General features: G+C 43.6%; 1 protein-coding gene across 1 annotated transcript; it reads left to right on the top strand.

The window, feature by feature from the left end:
- The first annotated feature begins 794 nt into the window (after positions 1-794).
- On the top strand, positions 795-14,978 carry tent4a (terminal nucleotidyltransferase 4A). Its single transcript, XM_071517210.1, has 13 exons — positions 795-1,612; positions 4,568-4,691; positions 6,308-6,354; positions 6,468-6,588; positions 7,687-7,794; positions 9,780-9,908; positions 10,271-10,484; positions 10,602-10,728; positions 10,858-10,961; positions 11,331-11,515; positions 12,219-12,377; positions 13,297-13,470; positions 14,814-14,978. The coding sequence occupies exons 1-13, from the start codon at positions 795-797 to the stop codon at positions 14,976-14,978; spliced, it is 2,475 nt and encodes an 824-aa protein (XP_071373311.1).
- Positions 14,979-25,081: the final 10,103 nt, after the last annotated feature.

The raw sequence follows: 25,081 nt of genomic DNA, 5'->3' as shown, positions 1-25,081 counted from the left end.
TGACGTTGCTCTATTTTCTTTTTACAAAGAACCCCAGTTTTAGCCATATGGCTACAGCAAGGGCTCCCAAAAGTTTACATGTTAACGCCCTCCCAAATGTATATACATGGATAGGATTTTGTCTGTGGGACCTGCATCTGAAAATATTTTTGTTTCTGGATATGAGTGGCACAGAACTGGACAACTGTTCATAGATAACAGTAGAGAGAGCAACCCTCTGATTCTCTCATTGCCCTGCCTTCAAATGAAATTGTAGTGAAAAAGTGTACTAGTCCTCATTTTGCTGGGGGACCCCTTGTGGGTTCTCAGGCCCGCTTTGGGAGCCACTGGACTACATGACCTTTATTCATCATTAACGGTTTTTTCATTTGTTTTCTTGCGTGTAGGTCATTTGCTGTACAAATACCTATTTATCAAATACAAATTCAAATATTGATACTGTGCAATTAATCAATTGACCGACTGAGAGAGCTAGAGGGGTGATAAAGGAGTGGGCGGATGGGGGGCGCAGTCATCATTTTAAAAAACCTCACTCAGTACGCATGCGCATGGATTTGAAGAGAATACGCCATATTGAATTCCCGTAGGAATCGGCTAGCATTTTTTCCAGCTAGCGGTGTAAAGGGGCCACTTTATCAATGGTCCTAATTCGGTTTAATGTTTAGTTACTTCTCTTTTCGTAACCCCGGATAGCATAACGACCTTTCTCCGGTCCTGGAAACCGCGCAGAATCATAACGGGCACGCTGGTTTTAGTTAGCTACTTGTCGGGGGGTTATCAGAAAAAGAAGTTGAATGGATCCGAGGGTAGCTTGGATTCAGCCCGAACAGAAAGGACCTGCGAACGCCTTATGGATGCACGTCTGGGAGACCTCTCAGGGAGTCCGGCCACACTCCGCTCAGCAGCAGCACCACAATCAAAATCACAACCAATGCGTGAATTATCCTGCGTTGGACGTTTTTAAAAATGTGGCGGCCGTGGTGGCATCGAGCAAGAGCATTTGCAGCAGCAACGGTAACGTTACTGCCAGTCTGAGCAACGGCAGCAGCCATCACAGCATCATGAACGGCACTACTAGTATTAACGGCACTGCGATTTCTTCGCTGGGAATAGCGCTATCCAACGGGAACGTACAGAACTCGTTGACCCCGGCAAACGCCGATCCGGGTGAGGGGAAAATCCAAAAGACAGGATCCGTCTCCTCCTCTTCTTCGCAGGAATCCGGGACGGACAGTCCACCTTCCATCTGCTCATTAGAGAGGACTATGGGTGGAAATGTAACGGGCAATGTGAATAAAAACGTCGGGGGTGCCAATCTGCTCTTCAACTTCAGCGACAGCATGCACAATAATGTCAACCATTACCACCATCATCATCGTCATCTTCAGGAGCACCCAGTTTTCAATTTACAGCAGATTTGCGTGAAGCGTCACCAGGTTCACCCCTCTGTACCTCTAAATCACACACACAGTCACCATCCAGGCCGGAGGAAAAGTGACAACAAGGCGAGCACTTATGGGATGAATTACTTGCTTTCAAACTGCACTAATGGCAATTATGCGAGCACTTCGACGCCCTGGAAGACGAGGAAGTACAACCCTGGAGTCCTCGGGTGAGGGGCTGACCACAATCTCTCTTTTAGAATTAAGACGAAGCTAATGCTATCTTCTGTTAATGTTTATTTAGTGGTTAGATCCAACTGTATATTCCTACATAATGTTATGGATATATTTCCCAATACATTTTGAACATGGTATTGCATGCGCTCAGTTTGGTTTAGACTGGGGTTTGAGTTGGGGTTGATTTTTGGCTAGCTAGAAAGCTACCGTTAGGTAGCTGCGTCAAGCTAGAAGGAGATGGTTGGAACAAGACCGGAAGTTTTGTGATTTCGCCTTCAAAATAAAAGTGAAAGAATTGGTCGCATTTGGGAAAGACAATAACTAAGAGCTGGGACGTTCCGAAAAATATTCAGAGGATTGATTGGACAATATATATGGAGCGAAAGTATAGCGGGGAATATTCTCACAACATCAATTTGTATTTTGGTATATATTTCAATAAGAGTTTATTTAAAAGAATAGCAAGCCGGAAATCTTTTTCATTCTAGTTGGCTTGACATTGGTCCGTTAGCTACTGCCACTAGCTTAACTGACTAGCCTGTAGCTAATTTAGCTAACGGTTTTCTCTCTACCCAGCGTAGTATTTAAGTTAGCACACAGCTGAACACCCTAGTAATAATTTTAAACTAAACCAACAAACACACCCCGACAACTCACTAAAACTGTGTTTGAAACTAGAGCTGAAACTTGAGTAATACACTAAAATTAAAAACGTTAAACTAACCTTGCCCAGGTCTCACCAAAGAGTTGGGTAATGTTAACTTGTGTAACGCTGGGTTAAGTAACTGAGCAGTTCATTCACCCCTTGGCAATCTGTAATGTTGCTTAACTAATCCTAATTATCAATAATCTCTTGAGAGTAAATCGAAACCTAAAGTCCAGTTTAAGTTTTGATTTCTAACCTGTTGTTTCCTACCTGTTTCCACACTTTGGGCTACATTTCACTACACTTAAAAGGGAATGCCTCTTTATAATAAAATTCACATAATTATAATATAATCTGCCATTACGTTGTGTCATAGCATGTCTGCCACAAGTTGTGCACTTAAATGAGCTGTATTTCACTGTACTGCATTCAGTTCTAGATAATGCATCCTTAGACCCAGAAAGCCATTCTGATCATTTATTTTTCCAGTTCATTCTTTATGGAGCTCTCCATCAGTGTGACATAACAGATTGGGTACTGGGACTTATTGTATATTTGTCTTATTGGTGACTGACCTAATGCATAGGAACAACTTATTTGAATGCTGGAATGGTCGTATTCCATTTTAATTTGATCCCACTTTGTAGCCATTCATATGTGATGTAACGCTTGGCTAGTAAGTGTTGAAAATGTATAGATTATGATTTATTATGTTATAATTGTAGTCATTAAGCTCTGAAAGAAGCGCTGTTACAAAAATAACTAGCGGAAGCCCAAATGTGTTGCAGGAACTTGTGATATTTGTAATGGATGGTTGCACCCATCTGGGAATTTTCTGTGCAAGAATTTGGTGTTTGTAAGGAAAGCAGTCCTTCATGGTTGAGGCCAAGTTTCACTTCAACCTCCTCAAATCCACTTAAGTTTTACATTGTTCATTAATGCTTTGTCATGCAACGCGTTAATGAGCAACTTCTTTCATTTTGCCTAGGATTATGCTTTTCCACTAGTTTTCTAATGCAAGATTTAGCTTGTGAATTGAATGGGTCCTTGCAATGGCTTGCCTTAGGGGGCGCCCTTCGAGGTTCCCAGAGGGATTTCGCAGTGATTACCGTTTGGTTAATTGAAAACCATTCAGTGTGTATGACAGGAATAATATTGAATCTGAGCTGCATGACTGTCATGGTAATGAGATAATAGACTATGACAATGGACACTGTTGATTACTTTGCTGTGTGGTTCAAAAGTTGTTGAAGATGGGTGGCTGACTGTAAATGGGGGGATGGCAGGGATTGCTGCTACATGTTGGAGGCAGTGTTGATTTTGACTTTAAGGGAGGCCTAACAATAACCACAGCCCTGGTCAGCGATAGACTCTTGGCATGGATACGCCCCGGCCCGGCTGGGTCGCTGGCAGAGAGTTTTCACCAAGGAGTGGGCACATGGGCTGACTGCATTTCCTCCAGGGCTCTGGTAATTGATTGTGACAGTCTCCCTGTTCTGTATTTCACTCTGACATCATGGCGTGCATTCCTAGAAAAATGAATGGCCATGGGGTTGAACAGAGATCCACTGTTCGGAGGCATTTGACTGGTCAGAAATCTTTACATTTTCCCTGCCCCTCTGCTGCCACACACAAAGCCATATCAGCGATAACAATAAGGAACAGGACTCCCAGGCCTACTTTAGTGTTGCACTAAACCTCCTTTCACATTCTTCTCAAACCCTAGTGTAAGGCACAGCCAGGTGTGTGTGTTTTGTTGTAATACCAGATTTTGACTCTGGTACCTATACCATCCTAGGTTCCACAGTTGTGGTTCTAAAACGATATTGCAGCAAAAAAAAAAGTATCCTAAAGTAACAGGAAATAAGGTTTGAAGTAGTACAAAATGCAGTAATTATACAAGACTTTGTTGTTGTTTTTTGGTGAAATAGAAGAGAAGAAACAGAAGCTACAAAAAATACATTTCCTGTAGGACATATTGTGCAGTTGCTCAACCTCCCTGGCTCTGGCATGACAGCAGTAAAACAGCACAGTTGTAAGAACGAACAGAGCATATCTTGGGCCATCTGGAGCATAATTTTTTTGCAAAAGATAGGCCTGTGCCAAATCTCACATGTGTGTCAGTCAGTTTTTAAAAGGGTTTCCTCATTGGTGATTGTCAGTTTTATACAAGCTGATAATACTGCAAAATAGAGGACCCGTTCCGGAAAAGTTCAACTATAGTGCTGTTTCTCGAAACTATTTTGGTACCGGTACTTTGTGCATGTGTGAGAATAATAACTACTCCCTGTTCTCTGTCCAGACTCCACGAGGAGGTGATGGACTTCTACAACTTCATGTCTCCTCGGCCGGAGGAGGCAGCTATGAGGAAGGAGGTGGTCAACAGGATAGAGATGGTTATCAAGGAGCTCTGGCCCACCGCAAATGTAAGACACACACACACTCAGATACCCCTCTGTGTTTATTTGGGTGTTTTAGATGAACTTGCAACCTTTCAGATTCTTAACATGTCAGAGCGCTCTTTTAAATTATACAGGAGGGATTATTGGCATGCAAACAAACGATGATCTCAAATTGCTCATAAGTCACTGTAAAGATGCAGCATTTTGACATAACACTGGTTGACTTGAAGATGAATCAGTGTTGATACAAGATGACACCAAAATGTTTTATTATGCTGTTATCAATTCTCTAACTGTACGTTGTATGGGCGGAGGTGGGTGTGCCAAAAATGTTGAAAATGTATAACTTTGTCCCAATTACCTTAATGACAGTTGGTAATTTTATTCCATGTTTGAGGCTCATGTTAGTCAGTCAGGGGTAAGACACTTCACTCCTCTATACCTCAAACTTCATCATAGTTTACAGCACGTGAGGAAAAATGTTTTCCAAAATTATGTCTGTTCTTCATTGAGCAAAATCTAATAAATAAAAAGAAGTAACATATGTATTGTGAAAAGTTTAACTCTGAATCTTCATGAATAGTTTGTATGGGCTGCCGCAGTACAGAAATGTATGGCGATGTACAGTATATAGCTAAAGTTTTTTATGATTGTAACAGCACATACACTGCATGCACTGCACTGCTTCTACATTGTTATTGAAGCAGTGCTTCAACGTATCTATGTATGCAATATTTTATAGTTGAAAGCCAACCAGCAAGTCAAGTAGCCTAAAATAACTGATTTTCCATAGAAGAGATGAAGGCAGCTGATCAACTAGGGAGCCAGGGAGCTGAGATCACATTCAGATAAACTGCTAATTAATTAGAATCGCAAGTAATGGTCATGCTTGTGTTTTTAAGAAATGAATGTTCCTTTATGTATGGAAATGCCCGCTGTTTAAATGCATAGAGAGAGGGAAAGAGGATCTTGCAGCTAGTCAATTAGTGAAGCGAGGTATGGTTGATTTAATGGTCCCTTCATCACTTAATCATGTAAAACACATACAGTGGTGATTTGTTGGCTGCCAGTCTTTCCCACTTCCAACGTGAGGCAGAGTGTCAGGTAAATGGATCATGCCTCTTATTTGTAATGGCTCCCTTTTCATTTTAACATATTAATCCAGGCCTGTCTTTGTGCTTTCGCCTTGTCGGATTTACCAGACGGAAAAGGAAAGAACTTCCGTCTGCTTCCTTTGGAGAACCTTTGCTTGCGGCCCCTAAACACAACATTTTTTTTCAAGTCATTGTATACTTAATTTGGCAGTGTTCTCAACGTGGCAGCGTTTAGAGTCTCTGTGAAGTGGAACCCGGAAATGCCTGGTTGTTTGCAAACATTTCAATTGGGTCTATACATCAACACCACAAATGAGCTGTGGCACTGTACAGGATCTGTACTTGTTCAAAAGCATGTTGCTGAGCCTTTCCATTAAGGGGAATCAGGGAATGTGAATGTGTTTAGTTCACCTGGAATGGCCCTTATTAGCATAGTAATATAAAAATGCTCTCGTTATGGCCAACAATTAAATTTTTTCTGCAATCACAAGATAACCTTGATCACGGCTTTGATGTTTTAACACTTATTCAACTCTGCATTCTCAGGTCCAGATATTTGGCAGCTTCAGCACAGGGCTCTATCTTCCAACAAGGTAAGAACTATTATTTATGATTAAAGAAAGCTCAAGATATAAAAGTGCATTTCATACTTTTTTGTCTTCTTGCTTACAAGTATTTTAACGTTGCGATTTTGCCTTGCCCTCAGCGACATTGACCTAGTGGTGTTCGGGAAGTGGGAGCGCCCCCCGTTGCAAGAGCTGGAACAGGCTCTCCGCAAACACAACGTGGCAGAACCTTTCTCCATCAAAGTGCTGGACAAGGCTACGGTGAGTAGTGGCAACCAGAGCGTGTGCTTCTTCTCAGCACTTTGAGGCTTTGTGGCCCCGGGTCATGCTGCGTTCACATCGGGTCCTAAAATAAAGCCGTACCAGTTGGCATCGCCGGATGTCAGTCAACCACAGCAAACTTCCATCTCATCGTCCAAGTGATTTTGATAAACAAAGAGGTTTGACTATTCCATGTACTCTGATGTAGTAAAAAATGATCTGTTAAATAGTATTGCCTGACTGTTCATGCTCGACTGTTCTAATAGATTATATTTAGCAGAAAAATCTAAAATATGACTGGCTGAGTAAATGGGAAGCCAAGCAGGGCATTGGAATATGCCCAGGCAAATCAAAATTTGGCAGTACATCTTACGCTCCTGGAAAACTTTTTTTCCGGACCTCAGTATGGTCAGTTAAAAGAGGAAAGCTTTTGCTTATCCGCTGTTTTATCTCTGTTGGAAGACAGGACGAAATGAACAGGTGCGCAGCGTATGAGGCTACATCCATTTTGTCTGCTCCATCTGCGTCCGCAATAGGCGGCATTTTCCACTGGTGTCGGTGGAGTTTACAGTTGTTCTCCTGTTACACAATAAACATCTGGTTTGCTGTTTACGGTGTACCACCACAATGTGAATACAACACTAGATACTTTGTCAGCTCTGTGCCAGCCGCTTAAAGGAATAGTTCATCCCAAAATGAAAATTCAGTCTTTGACATGGGGACCAAGTCCAAAGTCACACAAAAGCCAAACGCAGGAAATATGATGGCCTTTTTATGCTTTTTTTTGGAGCTGTAAAAAGATGGCACTGTAACTTCAATAGTTGGGAGAAGGCTGAGATGGAACTACGGGGGCTAACTTGCTCCATTTGGTTTTCATGCATACTTAAATGGAGTTTCCACTGACATAGGGATGAGAAGTTAATGACTGAATTTTCATTTTGGCGTGAACTATTCCTTTAAGCCACGTGATCGTAAAGGCTGCCAATCGGTGCCAGTGTTCTTGTTTTGTTTTCTTAGATTTTAGCACACAGAGAAAGTCTCCCAGATAATGACTTGACTCTAATATTTGCTAATGCGCGTCCTCCTCTCTCCTTTCAGGTGCCAATCATCAAGCTGACAGACCAGGAGACTGACGTGAAGGTGGACATCAGTTTCAACGTGGAGACTGGAGTCAAGGCGGCAAGCTTCATCAAAGACTATGTTAAGGTGAGATATGCCTACTAAGATGTTTCTCTCAGGATCCATAGGCTATGTTTACACTTGCCGTCTCAATGTGATTTTTATCCTCTGATCAGGCCAGGACGCATCAAGTACAGGTTTGGACACACAGAAATCAGGTGTTGCGTCTACTGCTATCTTCAAAACCAGATATGGAAATGATCAGGCTTCCATATCTGGAAGCAGTCTGGATGCAATCCAGCCACAACGTGCATTCAAGCAATGTAAACAGATGGAGAGGGAGAGCAGGAAAAGTCAGGCAGACATAAATTTTAATAAAAAAAACAGCCACAGGAGACAAATGACAGCCATTTTCAGGACAAGTGTGGACATAACAGCAACATGATCTCAGAAAATCACATCTTTAGAATTGGATCTCAAAAAAATCTGTCATGTGGAACCATAGCCATAATGTTGTGGTCAGTGCCGTAGTTGAGTAAGGTTCAGTAATTTTAAAAGCCTGTCCTAGTGATTACATACCTTCAGAGCATGTTCAAAAACGTTTAACACCACAGTTTTTAGTTTCTGAGACACTGGCCTCCTGTTAGCATTTATTAGCAATGATCCATGGCACATGATTCCATTACTCTCAAAGGCATACAAGCCACTTCAAACAATTCTATTACTTAGTGTATTACTATAGTTATGGAAGTATATAGACCAACTTGTACGTGATTTGTGAGAAATGGTTTCACACCCCATTGACTTTCATTACCATTGCTAACAGATGCTAACAGGAGGCTGGTATCAATTTCTCAGGAATAAAAATTAGTTTTAGAATTTTTTCCAGTCTGCTAAGAGTAGTGATTGATAGTACAGACTTAAAAATCCCGAACCTTCCCCTTTTAAGCGGGGGGTAAATACAGGAGTTTGTAAATTTCTGGTTGAATAGGACAAGCCAATGCAGTGATCAAAGCCAATACACTTCAGTTCAATCCAATCTTGTATTGGCATGTCTCATTTCCTAAATGAACCTGGAACAGACCCCAGTAAATCTGCCCAGAGTGTAATCTCAACTAAACCTGAACTGAGTATGTGTGGTGCTGAAAACCTTGTTATGCCAAGGAGGGTATGTTTTTTCAACCCATGGCTCTTACAAAATTCCTGCTGAAGGTGGATCTCTGCCTTCTTTAGTTACTGTTGTAGTGACTAATGCAAAAGTGGAATTCCAGGTTTGATATTCCAGAGAACTGTCAAGAATATAGGTCTTGGCCTTTTGTCCTCTGTTAGTTTTACATATTTGTGTTTTGGTTTAGCCGGGAACGCATGTCGCAGCTTGACACCCTGCTGTCTCCAACCATGCCTGGCATCAGTCCAGTGATAGTTGTTCAGAGCGGGTGTGAAGGCAGTCTTGTGCCGTCTTGCTATTTAAAGGTCACCTATAGCTCATGTGATCACATATAGGGTTAGAGCAGTGTAACACTTACTCCAGCTCTTGCTTCTTAAACGCATATTTGATAAGTCAACCAGGACACGCTAAACTCCTTTGGCACAGATACACATGCACATAACGCCTGGAGGTTTCGTTGGCTTTTCAGTCTGAAAATGAACATATTTATAATTCCATTACCAGTCCCTGTGGGGCGTAAGTACATTATCAAGGAGTAGGCTCTGGGAAGCCTCATCAAATACCTTTTTAGAAAGTGTGGCCCAGTTGGAAGCTAGACAGAGTATGAATGTGGAAAGAGATGCAAAGTAGTTGTTCACATCGTTGTAATCGTTTGGATGATTTGCTCTCCCCACTTTGAATGTGGACCAGTGCTGTTTCTAACTCGTGGAATTCTATACATCTCATTAGAAATCCCCCCTAGCTCTCCTTACTGAGTCACATGAATTGAACCTAAATTAGATTTTCTTTTATCTAGAGTTTTATTAGATTCTGTCCTACACCCTCCTCCCTCTACTGAACTCAAAAGTTGTACTTTTTCCTCAACCTTTCTCCCTCTACGTCTGTCTCTTCTGACCAATTTCAGAAGTATCCAGTGCTGCCTTACCTGATCTTTGTGCTGAAGCAGTTTCTGCTGCAGAGGGACCTGAACGAAGTGTTCACGGGGGGAATCAGCTCTTACAGCCTCATCCTCATGGTCATCAGCTTCCTACAGGTACAGTAACACACACAAACACACACACACACACACACACACACACAGACATACACATATATCATGACTTTGTAATAACAGCAGGAATCCAGTAGTAGTGGTTCTTGTACAAGTTGTGGTAGCAGTTGCAGTAGCAGCAGTAGTTTTAGTGCTTGTAGTAGTAGTGCTAGTGGTATAGTAGTAGCAATAGCAGTGTTATTGATAATAATGGTAGTAGTAGTACCAGTGGTCATAAATAGCCTCCCACTAGTCCAGAATTAAATATTAAATATAAACATAAATCAATTGCTAATCTACCCTAGCGCACACTATTACTTGTCCTAAATGTGTAATAATCCAGTCTCCCTATCCTTGCCTTTCAGCTCCATCCTCGTATTGATGCCAGGAACCCCAACGAGAACCTGGGCGTCCTGCTGATCGAGTTCTTTGAGCTGTACGGACGCCATTTTAACTACTTGAAAACGGGGATCCGCATCAAGAACGGAGGAGCATACATGGCCAAGGAGGAGATCATGAAGGCCATGACCAACGGATACAGGCCATCCATGCTCTGCATAGAGGACCCACTGCTTCCAGGTGTGTGTGTGTGTGTGTGTGTGAGAGAGATAATTTCACTACTGATCACGGCGATCAGGCAAGATTGGATGTTTTTTTTGTTCGAAATTGTAATGTGTTTGTCTTGGTGCTGTATAGGTAACGATGTGGGCAGGAGTTCCTACGGGGCCATGCACGTCAAGCATGTGTTTGACTACGCCTACACAGTCCTGGGTCACGCCGTGTCGCCGCTGGCACGATCCTATCCCAACAAAGACTTCGAAAGGTTAGACAAACTCGAGTTCTGCTGTTGACTTTTACTCCCGAGTCCAATTCCAAATGTGTCGTCAGTGCCCGAGATTACCCCGGGCAAAATTGCCGCTCGGCTAAAATCCCTTCCCTCTTTTCCCCGCAGCACCTTGAGCCGGATAATCAGGTTGACGGAGAAAGTGATCGAGTACAGGGAATGGATCATCAAGAAGTGGGGGGGCAGGCATCTGGCGCGAACGGAGAACAGAGGTACGATTCCTCAGACTTTGACATACGGTCCCGCAACACTAGAGGAAGAAAACCGCTTCTGCTTTCATTGATAGTGTCTCCAGAGTTAGATTGTGTTAGGAGTTTCTGAATAAATGACGGTTATTCTAATAACTGGGCAATGCCTACAGTATTAAATAGATTTCCATCAGATGAAATAGAACTTTGTCCTCATATAGTAGCTCCAGAAAAAGACTTTTATTAGATGAAGAGATTTGAGGGTTTAATAGTGTATTAATGCAAAAAATAGTAAATTTGACATGTATAAATAAACTCCACTGACTTTTTTTTTTTACATGTGTGTGTGGCTGTGGGTCTCATCCATCCTATATCGTTATTTGTCTCTTCTAGTTTCCCTTCCCAAGGAGCCAGTGTCGGAGCAGGAGCCCGGCTGTGTGCTGGGTGTCGGTGTCGGGGCGGAGGAGCAGCAGAGGGACTCGGTGTCGCCCCACAGCGCCGACTCGCCCATGTCCATCTCCAGCCCCCAGCAGCACTCATCAGCCTCCTCCGTGTCCTCGCTCTCCGGATCAGATAACGTAAGGAAGCGCACACACACACAATAAACAGACAGACTCTCACTGCAGCTGCATGCCATCTTTTTTGTGTGGCTTCACAAGCTGGGTCATTTAAATGTGAGTTATGATGTATTGATGGCTGAATGGAAGCAGCAAATTTTGATAGAATGTCCTCAATATTGCAAAGAAGTTTTTGCGCTCACTTGAGATGGGGAGTTTTTTGTCGATATAGAAAGTCTGTGATAAAATGCGATGGATGGATGCAGTTGTTGGATTAAAAGCGACGTTGGTTTGGCATGACCGGTTGACAAAATTGGTCTCTCTCATTGCACCACAGTTCAAAAATGGCTTTGGACATTTTGAAATTTAAAATATCTGTCCACCATAACCTCCCAGAAATGTTGTAGTGCTGTTTCTCCCATGTAAGTATAGATTGTGGTTGTATGGCCATTAGTTGGTGCGTTATAATATTGCCAAGTGCATTTCTTCGTGTCTATCTTCAGAATTAAATATGAACATGACCAAATATAACCAGGCAGCCTATTTATTCACTTCAACCCAGCTGATGGAAACGCACCTTATTTGCATTTTTTGGAACACTACAGTAGTTTGTTCACATTTTGCTTCAAAGTTGAATGGAAACATGGTCAGTTTTGGAGTGCATGAATCAGTAAAGCTAGCATTTTTTAAATAATTTTCTCTTCCTCTCTGTGTGGTTTGTTAGGACTCTGATTCAGCGCTGCCGTGTCCCGTCCCGCCGCCTGCCCTGCCACCATACCCGTCTTTCCAGCCCCTGGGCCTGGCTTTACCGCCAGGCCTCACCATGGGCACCGGCAAGCCTGGCATGGGAGGACATCATCTCATTATGGCCCCAGGCTCACAGGTAGGCCTGCAGCTCTGACTAGATTAGGTGAAACTTTAATGATCCCTGTGGGGGAAATTGGGAATAACACTCAAACCACATGCAGAAGTTGTTTTAAATGCAGTGCTCCCTCCTTAGCTACATTTAGCACCTGTAGTAACAATCACTGTACAACACACCAGAACAAGTTTTGACAGCAAGTAGAGGTTGAACAAAATGCATCAGCGTTAACAAAATGAACGTTTAAAGTGATCTGTGTCTCAAAAACGGCACAATCCTAAGTGATTTTAGTCTGTGAGTGAGGCATTAAAGCGCTCACTTCATGTTACATAGAGCCACTGAGTCATCACTTGTTCAACCATTGAGTAATTATCTTAATTTGGAACAGTGTATATTAGAGTTACCAATCAGGGGAAACAAAAAAGGGTTGATTCTCCAAAGATAAACAAATCAGTGTTGGGCTCCTTACTCAGAACAGTAACATTACTTGTTACTCATTTCAAAAGTAATTTTATTACTTATTACTCCCTAGGAGCAATAGCCCGTCACACTATTTGTTATGTTACTTTTCAGTTACATCCCCAAAATTCGCAAATGCATCCTCTCTTACCTTCAAATATCAGGATAACTATGTTACTTCTCCTGTGAATGATCAAGGAAGCCATATAGCATTGTTGTCCAATATGCATGTCAACCTTTTACTTGATAAAATCAAAGCAGTGGGAATACATCCACCCATCATCTAAGCTAGTTCAGTGTGAGAGGATGATCACTAATTATGATGAAAATGAGTCAGGGGTGGTGGAAGGACATTGTGTTTTGAATAATTCAACTTCAATCTGATATTTAGAGGCGGCAATAACAAAAGTAACAACTTAATGTTTTTTATTGATAAGTGTAATATTACGACTTATTACTGATTATTGCTTCCATCCTCCAGGCTCGCGTCTCGCTGCCCGGTGGTCTAGCGATGCACTCCATACCTGGCAGACAGGTGTGTATAGACACCGGGCTCCCTCCCTTCTTCCACATGCCCCCCCCAGCCCATGCTCATGCCCCCGCCCCCTCCAGCCCCCAGCCTCCGCCCAGCCCCCACTCCAGCCACACACACAAGGTAGGCGCCGGATGCCACACACACACACTCTCTTACTGCTGGGAGAACCCTATCTCTCACACACAAGCATTCACACTCTCTCCATCTGATATTTTCTCTGTCTGTCTCCAGTGGTGTTCATTCTCTGTCATGTGTCTCTGCTCTGATTTTATTTTCTTTCCCAATATTTCCCCAGTGTTTTGTTTTATTTAATGGAATTAATTGACCCTTCACTCACATTCACTTTGCATCCCTAGTGAAGTCGTCTCGGCACACATTTGAAATCAATAGGAACCTATATGGTATTATCTGTCTCAAAGCAAGGTCTAATAACACAGCTTATTATCTGAGATGAAAGACTAATGAGTGCATTGTTTATGGCTAAATCCAGCAGAGAAGTTGTTCATGCAAAGTCATTTGGATCATTTTTAAACAGAGGGGATAGGGCTCACCAGCCCACAGTCAGTTTTATTGTAGCAGCTATTTTGGTTTCCATTCTAGCCAGCTGGCTTGTCAGGCTGCTCACCAAACAATGACATGCATAACATTTTAAAGTAGAATTATCTTCAACAAGTTTACGAATAATATTTTACCATTCTCACAATGTGTTGTTTAGCAGAAACTGGCAAGCGTCGGTGTTTTGTCTGAGCAAAAAGCTTGTGAGCCGATGCAGAGGAATGTTGGAGCTATCTGACATTATGCTGATTAGTTGTGGTTTATAAGTTGGGACTCATTCGGTCTTTTTCTTTTCACTGTGCAATTTGAGTGATGGGTGAATTATTCTTTTTGCTCTTTATACAAGTTTATGTTGCGTTTATGGTAAATAACTAGCCTTTTTCTAGCCTGATACATGCAGATCTTTATTGTTTTGTATGGAGAGTATGTCCCATCAAACTGCATGCCAGGGGACCTCTTCCAAATTGTTCGGGGCCATTCTTCAATTTGGCATCCATTCAATCCATCAAGCAGCACATACTTCAATAACATGTCAACTTTTGTAACTGATTGACCTGTTCATTCTTTAGGTTTTTTTCCACTATTTTTTTGTTCCATGGTGGAGTTTGTGAGCAAAACAGATCAACTTTTAAAGCTGACATTTTGTTGAAATCAGTGCAGCCTGGTGGATGGGATGTTTGTTGAAGTTAAGAGTGAACCCTCACAATTCAGAAAAGGCCTTAAGTCATGTTCTACAAGCTTCTAGGTTCTGTCCCATACTAAAGACGCATAATAACATGGTCCTTTCCTGTGCAAAGGTCATAGCCCTTTGGTACGTCATCAGTAATTGTCTCAAGCAATGAAAATGTTTTTCTTTTCTTGCTTTTTTTTGTCTCCTCCTCCTCCTTCCCGCCATCCCTCCTCCTCAGAACGGAGCCAAGTTCAACGTGAAGGGCTTCCACAACCCGGCGCTGGTCAACAATCCCGTTCTGGCCAACCGCGGACACACGCACACCCACACGCACACGCAGTACCACCGCAACACTTGGCGACGCAGGAAGAGGGACAGCCTACCGGTCAGCCTCAGCAGATAGAAACCACTCCTCGCCCCCCCCCTCCTCTCTCTCCCCCTCCTCCTCCCCCTCCACTCTGGCTGTAAACCCTGGCTTCTCCGTTCGTCTCGAAGGAGGACAGACAGGCAGGCAGACAGAGTACCAGAGACCAGCAGCTAAGACTCGCGGGCTGCCTCCACACGGAACGACAGCCTTCAGCTCTGCATCTTTCTCCTCCTCCTCTCTATCTCTCGCTCTCCACTTCTGCATGATTTTTTTTTTTTTTTTTTTTTGGTTTTGTTTTTTAGCAGCAGGCCAGAACAGAACGACTGGCAAACACAGTCTGCCCCGAGGTTCAGCAGCTAAACACTCTCTAACCTGGGACTTCCTGCTTGGGATGTAGACGTGTTTGGGTTTTTGTTTTTTGTTTTTTTTCTGTTTTGGATTTTTTTCCCCTTCTTTGTCTTTGTTCCAAATCTACTGTTCCTATTTTTTTGTCCTTTGTTTTGTTTTTCACCTTTATCCGGGGACTTGGTGGTAATGTCGTTGCCATGTTCGGTGTCTTGAGGGATTCTTTTTTTCCTTTTTTTTTTTTGTTGACCGTCTTGACCCTTGCAGCCAAGCTGCCTGTTTTTCTACGTTACGATTTTAAGGTTGTTTTTTTTGTTTTTTCCAGTGCACACACTTAAGAACAAACTGTTTTTCATTTTGTGCAATAATGTTGTTTTTCTTTCTTTTGGAAGTAAATGTTTATTTAATTTTTGTGTGTATATGTAAAGGCATTTTGTTTTTTATATGGTTATTTTATTTTTGTAGAGTTTTTAATTTTGCAGAGAGTTTACAGAACCTTTCCCCAGGCAGCATCTATGGAGAGAATATGTGTTGGTCAGTTGGTTTTACTGTGCGTGTGTGTGTGTCATCAGGTTGAGATGGACCCTAGGTCAAAGCCCCCCCCCCCCCCCCCCCCTCCTCATCCCTCTACCCCTCACGGGTGTCATACTGATGTGTCAAAGGGAAGCAGGAGCAGTAAGGGATAAGGAGCTGTTATCTCAATATTCCTTCCATTTTCCTCCATCTGTCTTCTGAAAACGGGTGGGGCGAAAAGAAAATACAACCCACTTTAGTTAAGTGGAGGGAAGTGGAGGGTTGGAATTGCACCCTGGGATATCCCGATAAAAGAGGGAAGAGGACGTAGTTGTGTTTTGGCCTACAGGAGGTGGCTCCCGCTCTAGTACAGAGGCCCCAGAGCAGATGGAGCGTCAGCGCAACCACAACGTTGTGTGCATGAGTGTACCTCTGTATGTATGTGTGTCCTCTGTGGGACTGTACTGTTGCCATACTTCGAAGGCTAGCAGCGGCCTGCCATTATTGTCTCGGCGCTCTTTCTCCCCACTGTCCCAAACCGGAGATGATTTTCAAAACAAAAGCATCCACAGCGTGGGATTTTGGCCCGAGAGAGCCCGGTTACTTAAACTTGTTGTATGCTCATGCGTCGTCATATGTGTGCTTGTCTCCTTTTTATTACGTGTTGTAGGAGGGCTGGGGCCAGATGAAGGTGACAGCTTAACTGACCTGAACTTGAAGATCAAGAGTAGGTTAGGAGTTGCCGAAAGCCACTGATTTCAGGTCAGAGAAATCCTCATCTGCCTCCTCTCTGTAGTTGGGGGACGAGGTAGAGGGAATCTGATCCCAGGTCACTTGGCTGAGGTCAACTCTTGCCTGTAGCTGTAAATCAGTGCAGACCAACACTAAGGTGCTCGACGATAAGGGTCGTGGACAAAGGAGAGGGAGGGAGGGGGGGGGGGGTCTTCCTGAACCAAGGACCCTAGAGAAAGGGAATTATATTTTGATTCCATTCAGGAATCTTGTGTATATTTGATTGCCAGGTACTTCCGCTAATTGTTTGCAATGCCTTTCTTTGTGTTTACTTGGAGCGTGTGTACGTCGTTCCTGCGAGCGCGCCGTGTCACACAAACACACACACACACTCACAGATGGGGACTGTCGAAGGCTGTGACTCGCCCAGAACGCTACACACCCTGGTGTTATTACTATGCAAGTGGATTATTCTAATTATTGTGACCTCTGTCTTTCCGTTAGGGTTTCCCCCAATGACAAACACTGCTTGTTGGACTGGAGTAATGTTACTGACTGTCAGACTAGAGTTTTCGGCAACTCTGCCATCGGACGGGCGGACTTGCAAGCCAACTCATTAGTGTACTACAAACCCAACCCAACCCAACCCATCCCCGCCCCCCCCTCCACATGACCCCATGTATTTGTATGCAAGTCCCGATATGTTTCAAAGTCTAGTTTTCTACATCTTATCAGTCAAACGTAAGGAAAAGGGGATGTCAGTGTCAATGGTTGGGTCTGTGTAGTGTGTATCTCGGTGAGAGTGTGTGTGTGAGTGTGTGTGTGTGTGTGAGAGAAAGAATTGAGATTCATGACCTGCCACTACAGGTTTTTAATCAAACACCTGACAGCTCATGAGCAAAAGTGCACCCAGAGAGCGACTTGCACTCTGCCGGTGCACTCCGGAAGGGGCGAAAGTGTCCGCTACTGAGTCTTCTACCTTTTACTGAGACTGTGTTCAGTACTAATGTTACACTCTATGTTTTTTTTTTTTCTTTTTTTTCTTTTTTTTACCATGGCAACTCTGATCCATCAGTCAGAACTCCACCTGGCAATCTCAGATGTGGGGTTATTGTTTTGACTCACAGGCAGAGCAGATTCTGGGCTAATCGTCACCTCCAGCTAGAGAAATTCCTCTCAACTTTTAATAGTTTGACAAAAAAAAAAAAACTCACTCTCAACACACTCAAAAAGCTTTTCAGAGATGAGCCATTAACTCCATTTCCACCTATAGATAGATACATTTTCGATGATTTCCCCACCTATAGGGAGGTGAGCGCGATTTGCCCGTGAAATGCTCAAGAGTTGCATTCGATCCTAGCCCATGATAGATCGGAAAATCATATTTATCTGGGCTGGCAAGCTTGTTTAACCCCTTAACAGCAGCGTCCCTGGCAGCCATGTCTGCTTTTTTAGAAACCAACCAGCATTGATGAGAGGCCGAAAATGAAATCTGTGAGGGAAGGTTGTTGACTGGGTTAGAGTTGCCTGCCGTTCGATAGAGCTAAGACTGACATGCAGTATCCTAAGTCTGTATGGATTGAAATCTCTGTACATCTCAGCGGTCCTACGCGGCTCTCTCTCCACGTTCCCCTTTTTTCCCTCCTGGCTCCCTCTCATCTGACAGCGATGGGAACAGTCTGCCTTTCGCCGCTCCAGATCGGTGCGAGCGAAGGGGCGGGGAGGAGGGGAGGGAGGAAGCGACGGAGAGCGACTGGGGCCACTGAGGTTCTGGCGTACACATGTACATGTAGATGCAATGTAATACACCCCCCCCCCCCCCCCCCCCATTGCAATACAATGAGGGATTTTAAACTGGCGGCTGCCGTTTAGAGAAAGGTGGCGGCCCCTCTGTGTCCTGGCCGATTCATGTGAGCAGTGGCCCTCAAAGTGGCTGCCTAGCTAGCGGTGGCCGGAGGGAACCACTGCCCGGCTTTTGTTTTGAACATTTTTATGTACCGGTATATTTTTTTCTATTTTATTTTTTAATAAACATTTTAAAACTGCCAAGTCAGTGTGTGGCCGCCTATTTTTCTGTGAATGCAAGGATGTATTTTTTTATGTTATAGTGAGATAACACTGAACTTGACTTCACTAGTAATGGTAACCTTTGCTTGCCAGGTTTTGAATGCCACTTATGAGGTCCTGTGTTGCTCAATGGGTAGAGCAAGATGATAGCCAGCATGCAATTGTCCTCATCAACACTAGATGGTGCACACATGCCACTGTTTGCCTTGCAATACAGCCACACTGAACCAGGAGAACCTCAAACACACAGCTTTAGATGTCCTCGGTACTCTAAACCCTTACACCAAATATAGAGGCGTTAACTCCATGTTGCTAGACTTTGTCCACAGGATTCACATTCAATCACACCAGGCCATCAATTTGCCTGAGTGTCACAGGTGCTTGTATCTGTGCGTCTGGTTTAGGATTAAGTGTCCTGTCCTTCCCTGTCTGTTTTGACAGTGGACCGCATGATGGAAGGGATTCAGTACAGCCGTTTCCATGTCCTCCCCGCCTCATCTTCACACTCTAGCACCACTCCCCGGCATCTCCCTGATTATCATGACCCTTGCTCTCCTCGCTGGAATGATCTTCTCTGAATAGGAACAAAGTTGAACTACAGAGGAGGCTTGAAAAGATGGGAGGTAAAGCTGCGGTTGAGGAAGGTGAAAGTGGGCCAAAGAGCGAGGGGGAGAAAGCAGACGGCGTATTTGAATTGTAAAGCAGCCAGCGACTCAAAGGTGCGACATCTGGATTTAGTGTTCGGGGGACATGGCGAGGAGGAGCAACCGAGAGAAGGATGACAGGGAAAAGATGAAGAGATGGGAATCAAAGGTTTCTCAGAGAGGAGTCGGAGTAGCTCTTTAGGCAACAAACTCCAAAGAGAGAGTAAAAACACCGAGACAAACAGTAAAGAGCTCGTCTATTTACATCCCGCCACACAAAGTCTCTCTCGCGCTTCAGCTTGAAAAATGCTGTGTTTCCACAACAAACATAAACAGAAAGCTGTCCATAAGTGAGCTGGAGAGGAATCTGTCCACCAAGCAGATTGCTGGCCTTGGTGTGTCTGAGCGGTGCCAGCCACTCGGTAATCCCGGCCAGCAGTCTTCTCCTCGGGCCAGTGCTGAATTAAACCTCTTTGGGTGGCAAAGCTCCATGCAAGGCTGACTGGACGGATCTCCCACAAGTCAGCCATCAGCCATCAGCCATGTCCACAGTTTGTTTTATTTCAGACACAGTGTTGTCCACTGCCGACATGATGGAGGTTCCTCCCTGACCACAGCTACGTAATTGTTTCAAAGTGTTCTTTAGAAATGAATTCTTCATTTAAAGACCTAATGTATGACAGTTTCCCAAACCACTGAATAGGTGGGATGGGTCACCCTGCCTTAAGGAGCTGCTATCCCATTCATTAGCATGGGTTTCATTGGAGTTTAGTGACACATGATGGTCTAAATGCTATTTCAGAGGTTTTTTCTGCCTTGACAAGCATAAAATACTTGGGGAAACACTGAATACTTGTAATTTTTTTGAATTTCCTGGGTATAAAAATGGTAAAATTTGTATTGTCACAAAATATCAGTCCAACCCTAGTTCTGAGTGTATGGCATGTAGCCTACTTTCAGTGGTTTCAACTAGGGATGTAGTGGAGGCCTATGCCACCTAAACTCAGTTTAACCACTTTTTTATTTGCAGGAATACCATTTACTCTTACTTACTTTTTAGGCTGACAAATTGTAATACATTCATAAATTCATAGTATACATCTCAGTAAGTAGTGTCAAACTGTAAGTTATATGAGGACAGGGAGTTTGAAGGGCAGACATTTATTGCTTTTCTGAAAGCATAACTGATTTTTTTTTTTCATATTTGTGGTTGTTTGCCTTATGATGATCCCCACCTGCAGATAGCTTTACCCACAATTTTCTTTCCCACCATACATCACTGGTTTCAGTGTAGATTGAGGTCACATATTCAGTGAAGCTACAGTAAGCATCCAGGGGAATCCTCAGCCTCCATCATCATCATCACCCGCCTCTGAAGCCTGTGTGCCGTCTGCTGCAGGAGCCTAGCAGCATTTTAACGAGCCTCACGTGAATTCCCCAAACCGACGCAATCAAAGGCAATTAAAAGCCTGATTAGTTTTAGCAGTTTGACGATTCCCACTTACTTTGCGCCTCTCTCTCTCATCTCCAGGTGGGGGTTTTTTGCCAAGGGATCACGTGCACGAAAGGTGGAGTCCACAGTCTGGTTTTAATCACTACTTTTGATTGAGTAAAACAGTTAGCCTACAGCGTGTCGCGTTTAATGAATCCCACAGAGGTCGTCTTGATGAGGAATCTGCGGTAATGAGAGTGGGTGGTGTGTGCCTCTCCCTCTCTCTCTCTCTCTCTCTCTCTCTCTCTCTCTCTCTCTCTCTCCCTCTCTCTCTCTCTCTCCCTCTCTCCCTCTCACCTTGATTGCAACTTATCTAGGTCAGCTCAGTGTGTTTAATCACTGTTGGGTTGGTTGGGAGACCCCGCGGTTTCCTCCCTGTACCTACACCGCCCCAGTTAACTGATGAAGCCCGCGGCCCATCTAGGAGTTTTTGAACTTATCATTCATTCAAGCCTGGATTATGACTTTTCATATGTGGCCATCGGTGGGCTTCCTGGTGAATCTATGAGATAGGATTGATCTCCAACACAGTTGATTTCCCATGTGAGTGAGAGGTGGATATGTGCCACTGGTTTCATCTTGGAGATCAATATATCAGCAAGCATAAAGCTTAGTCTTAATAAGCTGCTGTCTGGCTAATTATACTTGCTGCCTCCCGACTTGTTTGCTCTTCATCCCTGGATAATATCCTGGTGGGTGTGTGAGTGGCTGTCGGTGTGTGCCGTCGTCGGTGTATCGTGAAAATGCAACACACACACACACACACAGACGAACCTGTGCTAGAATCCAGTCGTAATTTTCTCTGTTCCTCATCTACAAAATACTCATCTCTCTCTCTCTCTCTCTCTCTCTCTCTCCCTCTCTCGGCAGGTCTATCAAAACCATCAGTTTCATTAACACTGCATGGAAACCGTCCATTTGATTGCCCAAGACTGGCTCACCATTGCTAAATGATTATTTGTTAGAATAGGTGGATGGAAAGATGGAAGGAAGGAAGGGGTTGAGCATCGGACAGCCAGTCAATAGGGTAAAACAACTAACAGATGCAGGAGAGGTTAATTAATTAAGTCTCTGAATCTAATATTAGCCATCAAAACTTCTAAACCTGCTTCTATCAACTAGATTTCTAGGGTCAAACTGGAGCAATGACTGATAACTGAAGATATTATTATTTGGTCGATATGCTAAATTATTAGATATAGGTCGCCAATCTATCAGCTTAGCGGGAACATTGACTGAACACTGAATGCTCCCCTGATGTGATTTTATTTTACATATGTCTTACAATATATATGTTTCTGGTGATTTTTGCTTGATGTTTGCTCTCCATTATAGCGATATAAAAGCTTTTGTCCTGCCACTACAAAAGGTTTCAGTATCACAACAGGTTCAAAACTGTACTATTTTGAGTGCCACACCCAGCTGATACTGAAGGATAGAAGGGCATCAGCAGTGACTCATAGCTGCCATTCAGTGGACCCAGTCATCGCATGTTATAAAACATATGTACAATATAGCTGAACGTACAAAGGCCCTTTCAGACACATTATCCCCGCCACAAAGCATTGGAGCCAGTCAGATCACAGTCATCCGACATGGCACTGTAACAGCCCTGTGACTTCAGGCACTAATGCTGCCTTCATGCGCTCCTCGGAAAGCGCCAACCTCTTCAGAAGTCGGACCTTGTCACAGAGTTCTTCTTTATGTTTTGGTGGCTGTTTTACTTTAGAAATAAAGCGGAGCTACAATGAAGTGGAGAAGATGTGCATCGGGTGTGTAAATGGTGCTTTCATTCATTTATTATGGTTCAGCTGATAGCCTATGTGTTTGTGAAGGCTGATACAAATAATTTGGGATTGACACAGCCCATAAGCAATATTTTGTGGCAATATTCAGCTCAAAAACTTCCGTTCAAAATTGAATATCATCATCATCATCATATCATTAAATTCAATTTGACCATTTTCATGCCAAAAAAGTATTCAGTGTTTCGCCCAAGAATTTAATTCTTGGCAGGATGGAAAAGCCTCTGAAACAGGTTTAGACCATCATGGCAGACTAATACTCTCCATAGAAACCCAGGATAATAATACTGATAAAACATGTCCAAGCATATTGTGCATGTTTCCCATAACAGCCAGTGTAGCACTGATGAAAAAACAAATCAAACTAATTGCATTATAGCCATCATATCAGCGATGGCTGACTGATCACTGATTGGCTGATATCCAGTTTTTAATAAAAGACCAATATCAGCTAACTGATCATCATCAGCCTTAACCTCCCCAGTCGTATTTTGTCGAGGTCAGCTCATGGTAGCGATATTTCCCACAGCATGTGAAGGCAGCATAACACCGCTGTCCTCTCTCCATCTGCTAGTGCTGCCTCGTCTTCTATCCTGACACCGTGGCTCTGTCTGTATGTGGGAGGGTGTTGATGCAGAATTAGTGTGTTAAGGCCACTCTTCCTCAGCGCGCTCTCATTCTGTCACCGCCGTTAGCTCTGCGTGTGTGTGTGTGTGTGTCTGTGTGTGTGTGTGTGTTTGTTTGCGTGTGTGGTAGGGAGCAGGTGGTCAGCACAACCACCCCTGTTAGTTAATGTGATGGAGTAAAAGAGACAATATAGAATACCCTAATTAGAACACAACACAACACAACACACACACACACACACAAATGGGATGTGGTTTTACAATATGGGGCATGCAGGCTTTTAATAAACGGACCACATAATCCTCTCTCTGTCTCTCGTTCTCCTCTCTCACACACACATCTGCTTATATCTGTGTGTGTGTGTTTGTGTGTGTGTGCGTGTGTGTGTGTGTGTATTCGACTCCACTCTTGGGGTTGATTCCTACCCCTCCACTCCCTAAATTACACTTCACAGATTAGTTCCACAGCGGTGCTCCTGCAACTTGGGGAATCGTGTGTGTGTGTGTGAGAGAGAGAGAGTGGCAGGTGGAGAGAAAGTCTCTCAGAGAAACAGGGCAACTGCCTGCTTTGTGCTTCAGTGCGTCCGCAATTAAATTAGTGCGGGACGGTGTGTGATAGGGTGTGTGTGTGTGTGTTGGGGGGCTCGGAGAGGAGAATGGGAATCACCTTATTCCAGTAATATGTTCCAATACAAGTTAGAACTAGAATAGCACTCATCTAATGGAATAGATGATGAAGGAAGGTGTCACACATGGAAGTCATGACCTGTATATTGTGATATAGTGCAAGTCTGTAGTAGTGTCAGTTGACTCACAAATGTATAAACAGTGATATAACAGACAGACAGACAGACAGACAGGGGCGAACACATAACCCCCGCTTTCACTTTGCGTGTAATAACGAAAAGTAGTTCACAGTTCAATCTCTCTCTCTCAGACACACACTCTCAAACACACACACATATGCTCTAAGCTATCATGGGCGTGTGTGTGTGTGTGTGTGTGTGCGAGAAATGTTCATTAATCTAGTCTGTGTTGTGTCGGGGCAGGCCTAATTAGATTACATTACACACGCTTATTCAAGGCAACCAAGCGGGAGGCATATGATATGCTGTGATGTGGTACACAGACACACACACACACACACATACACACACACACACATACAGACAACACAGAGACATACGCGCTAAACACTGCAGATTAAGCCCTCATCACACGTTTGTCAAATGCCTCTGTGGCCAACAAAGGGAGCGTTTATGTGACAGCTAAACACAGATTCACACTATATTCTGCAGTGTCATGAGGGGCTGAGATCTGGGCTATGAGGTGTGTTTGATGCATGATCTTCGTCGCGAGTCGTCCCTCCTCCCTCGCTCCCGTCTTTCCCGTTTTTCCTTGGTCTTTGACAGCAACAGTGGATTCAGTCCTATGAATAACACTCATTCAATTTGATATGCAGCTGGATGCGATGATACGGGCATCAGTATCATTATCACTGTCATTATCATCAGTACTTTGGCTAACTGGTTGTTTGGCGCTGTATGGGTTTCACGTCACGTTTCCGTCTGCCCAGTGAATGATTTCTCTACTTTCTCCCCTGAAAATTGACTTCAAACTTAACTCTTGTTCTGTTTCTTTTCCCATTTCACTCTCACCTGATCGGTCTCTAGTCACAGGAATTATGTGAAGCCGCTAAAGCTCTGACCTTTGCACCGTTAGACTTTTGGTTGCTTGTAGTGTGGGTGATCTAAGAAGTGAAGTCCATTATCCCCCATAATGAAATCGAGGGGGAAAACGTGAATCGGCCTCCATCCATTTCCTCATTCGTCCATCTGTCACAGGCAATATCTCAGATATAACCGATCCAATTTTGGCAAAAGTTGGGGGGAATGATGAATCTCAAAATTACAGT

The sequence above is a fragment of the Centroberyx affinis genome, unplaced genomic scaffold, assembly GCF_046629955.1.
Source record: "Centroberyx affinis isolate AG114_WGS23_722 - 3 ecotype Tasmania unplaced genomic scaffold, CSIRO-AGI_Caff_v1 ptg000474l_1, whole genome shotgun sequence".
Lineage (NCBI taxonomy): Eukaryota > Metazoa > Chordata > Actinopteri > Beryciformes > Berycidae > Centroberyx > Centroberyx affinis.
Note: the sequence above shows the minus strand (reverse complement) of the source record. Positions and strands in the feature narration are given on the sequence as shown.

Excerpts from the sequence above, each read along its gene's own strand:
- tent4a (XM_071517210.1), top strand. The coding sequence starts at position 795 with ATGGATCCGAGGGTAGCTTGGATTCAGCCCGAACAGAAAGGACCTGCG. Across the intron at positions 7,795-9,779 it reads TCATCAAAGACTATGTTAAG|AAGTATCCAGTGCTGCCTTA; the intron begins GTGAGATATGCC and ends GACCAATTTCAG. Across the intron at positions 10,729-10,857 it reads CCCAACAAAGACTTCGAAAG|CACCTTGAGCCGGATAATCA; the intron begins GTTAGACAAACT and ends TTTTCCCCGCAG.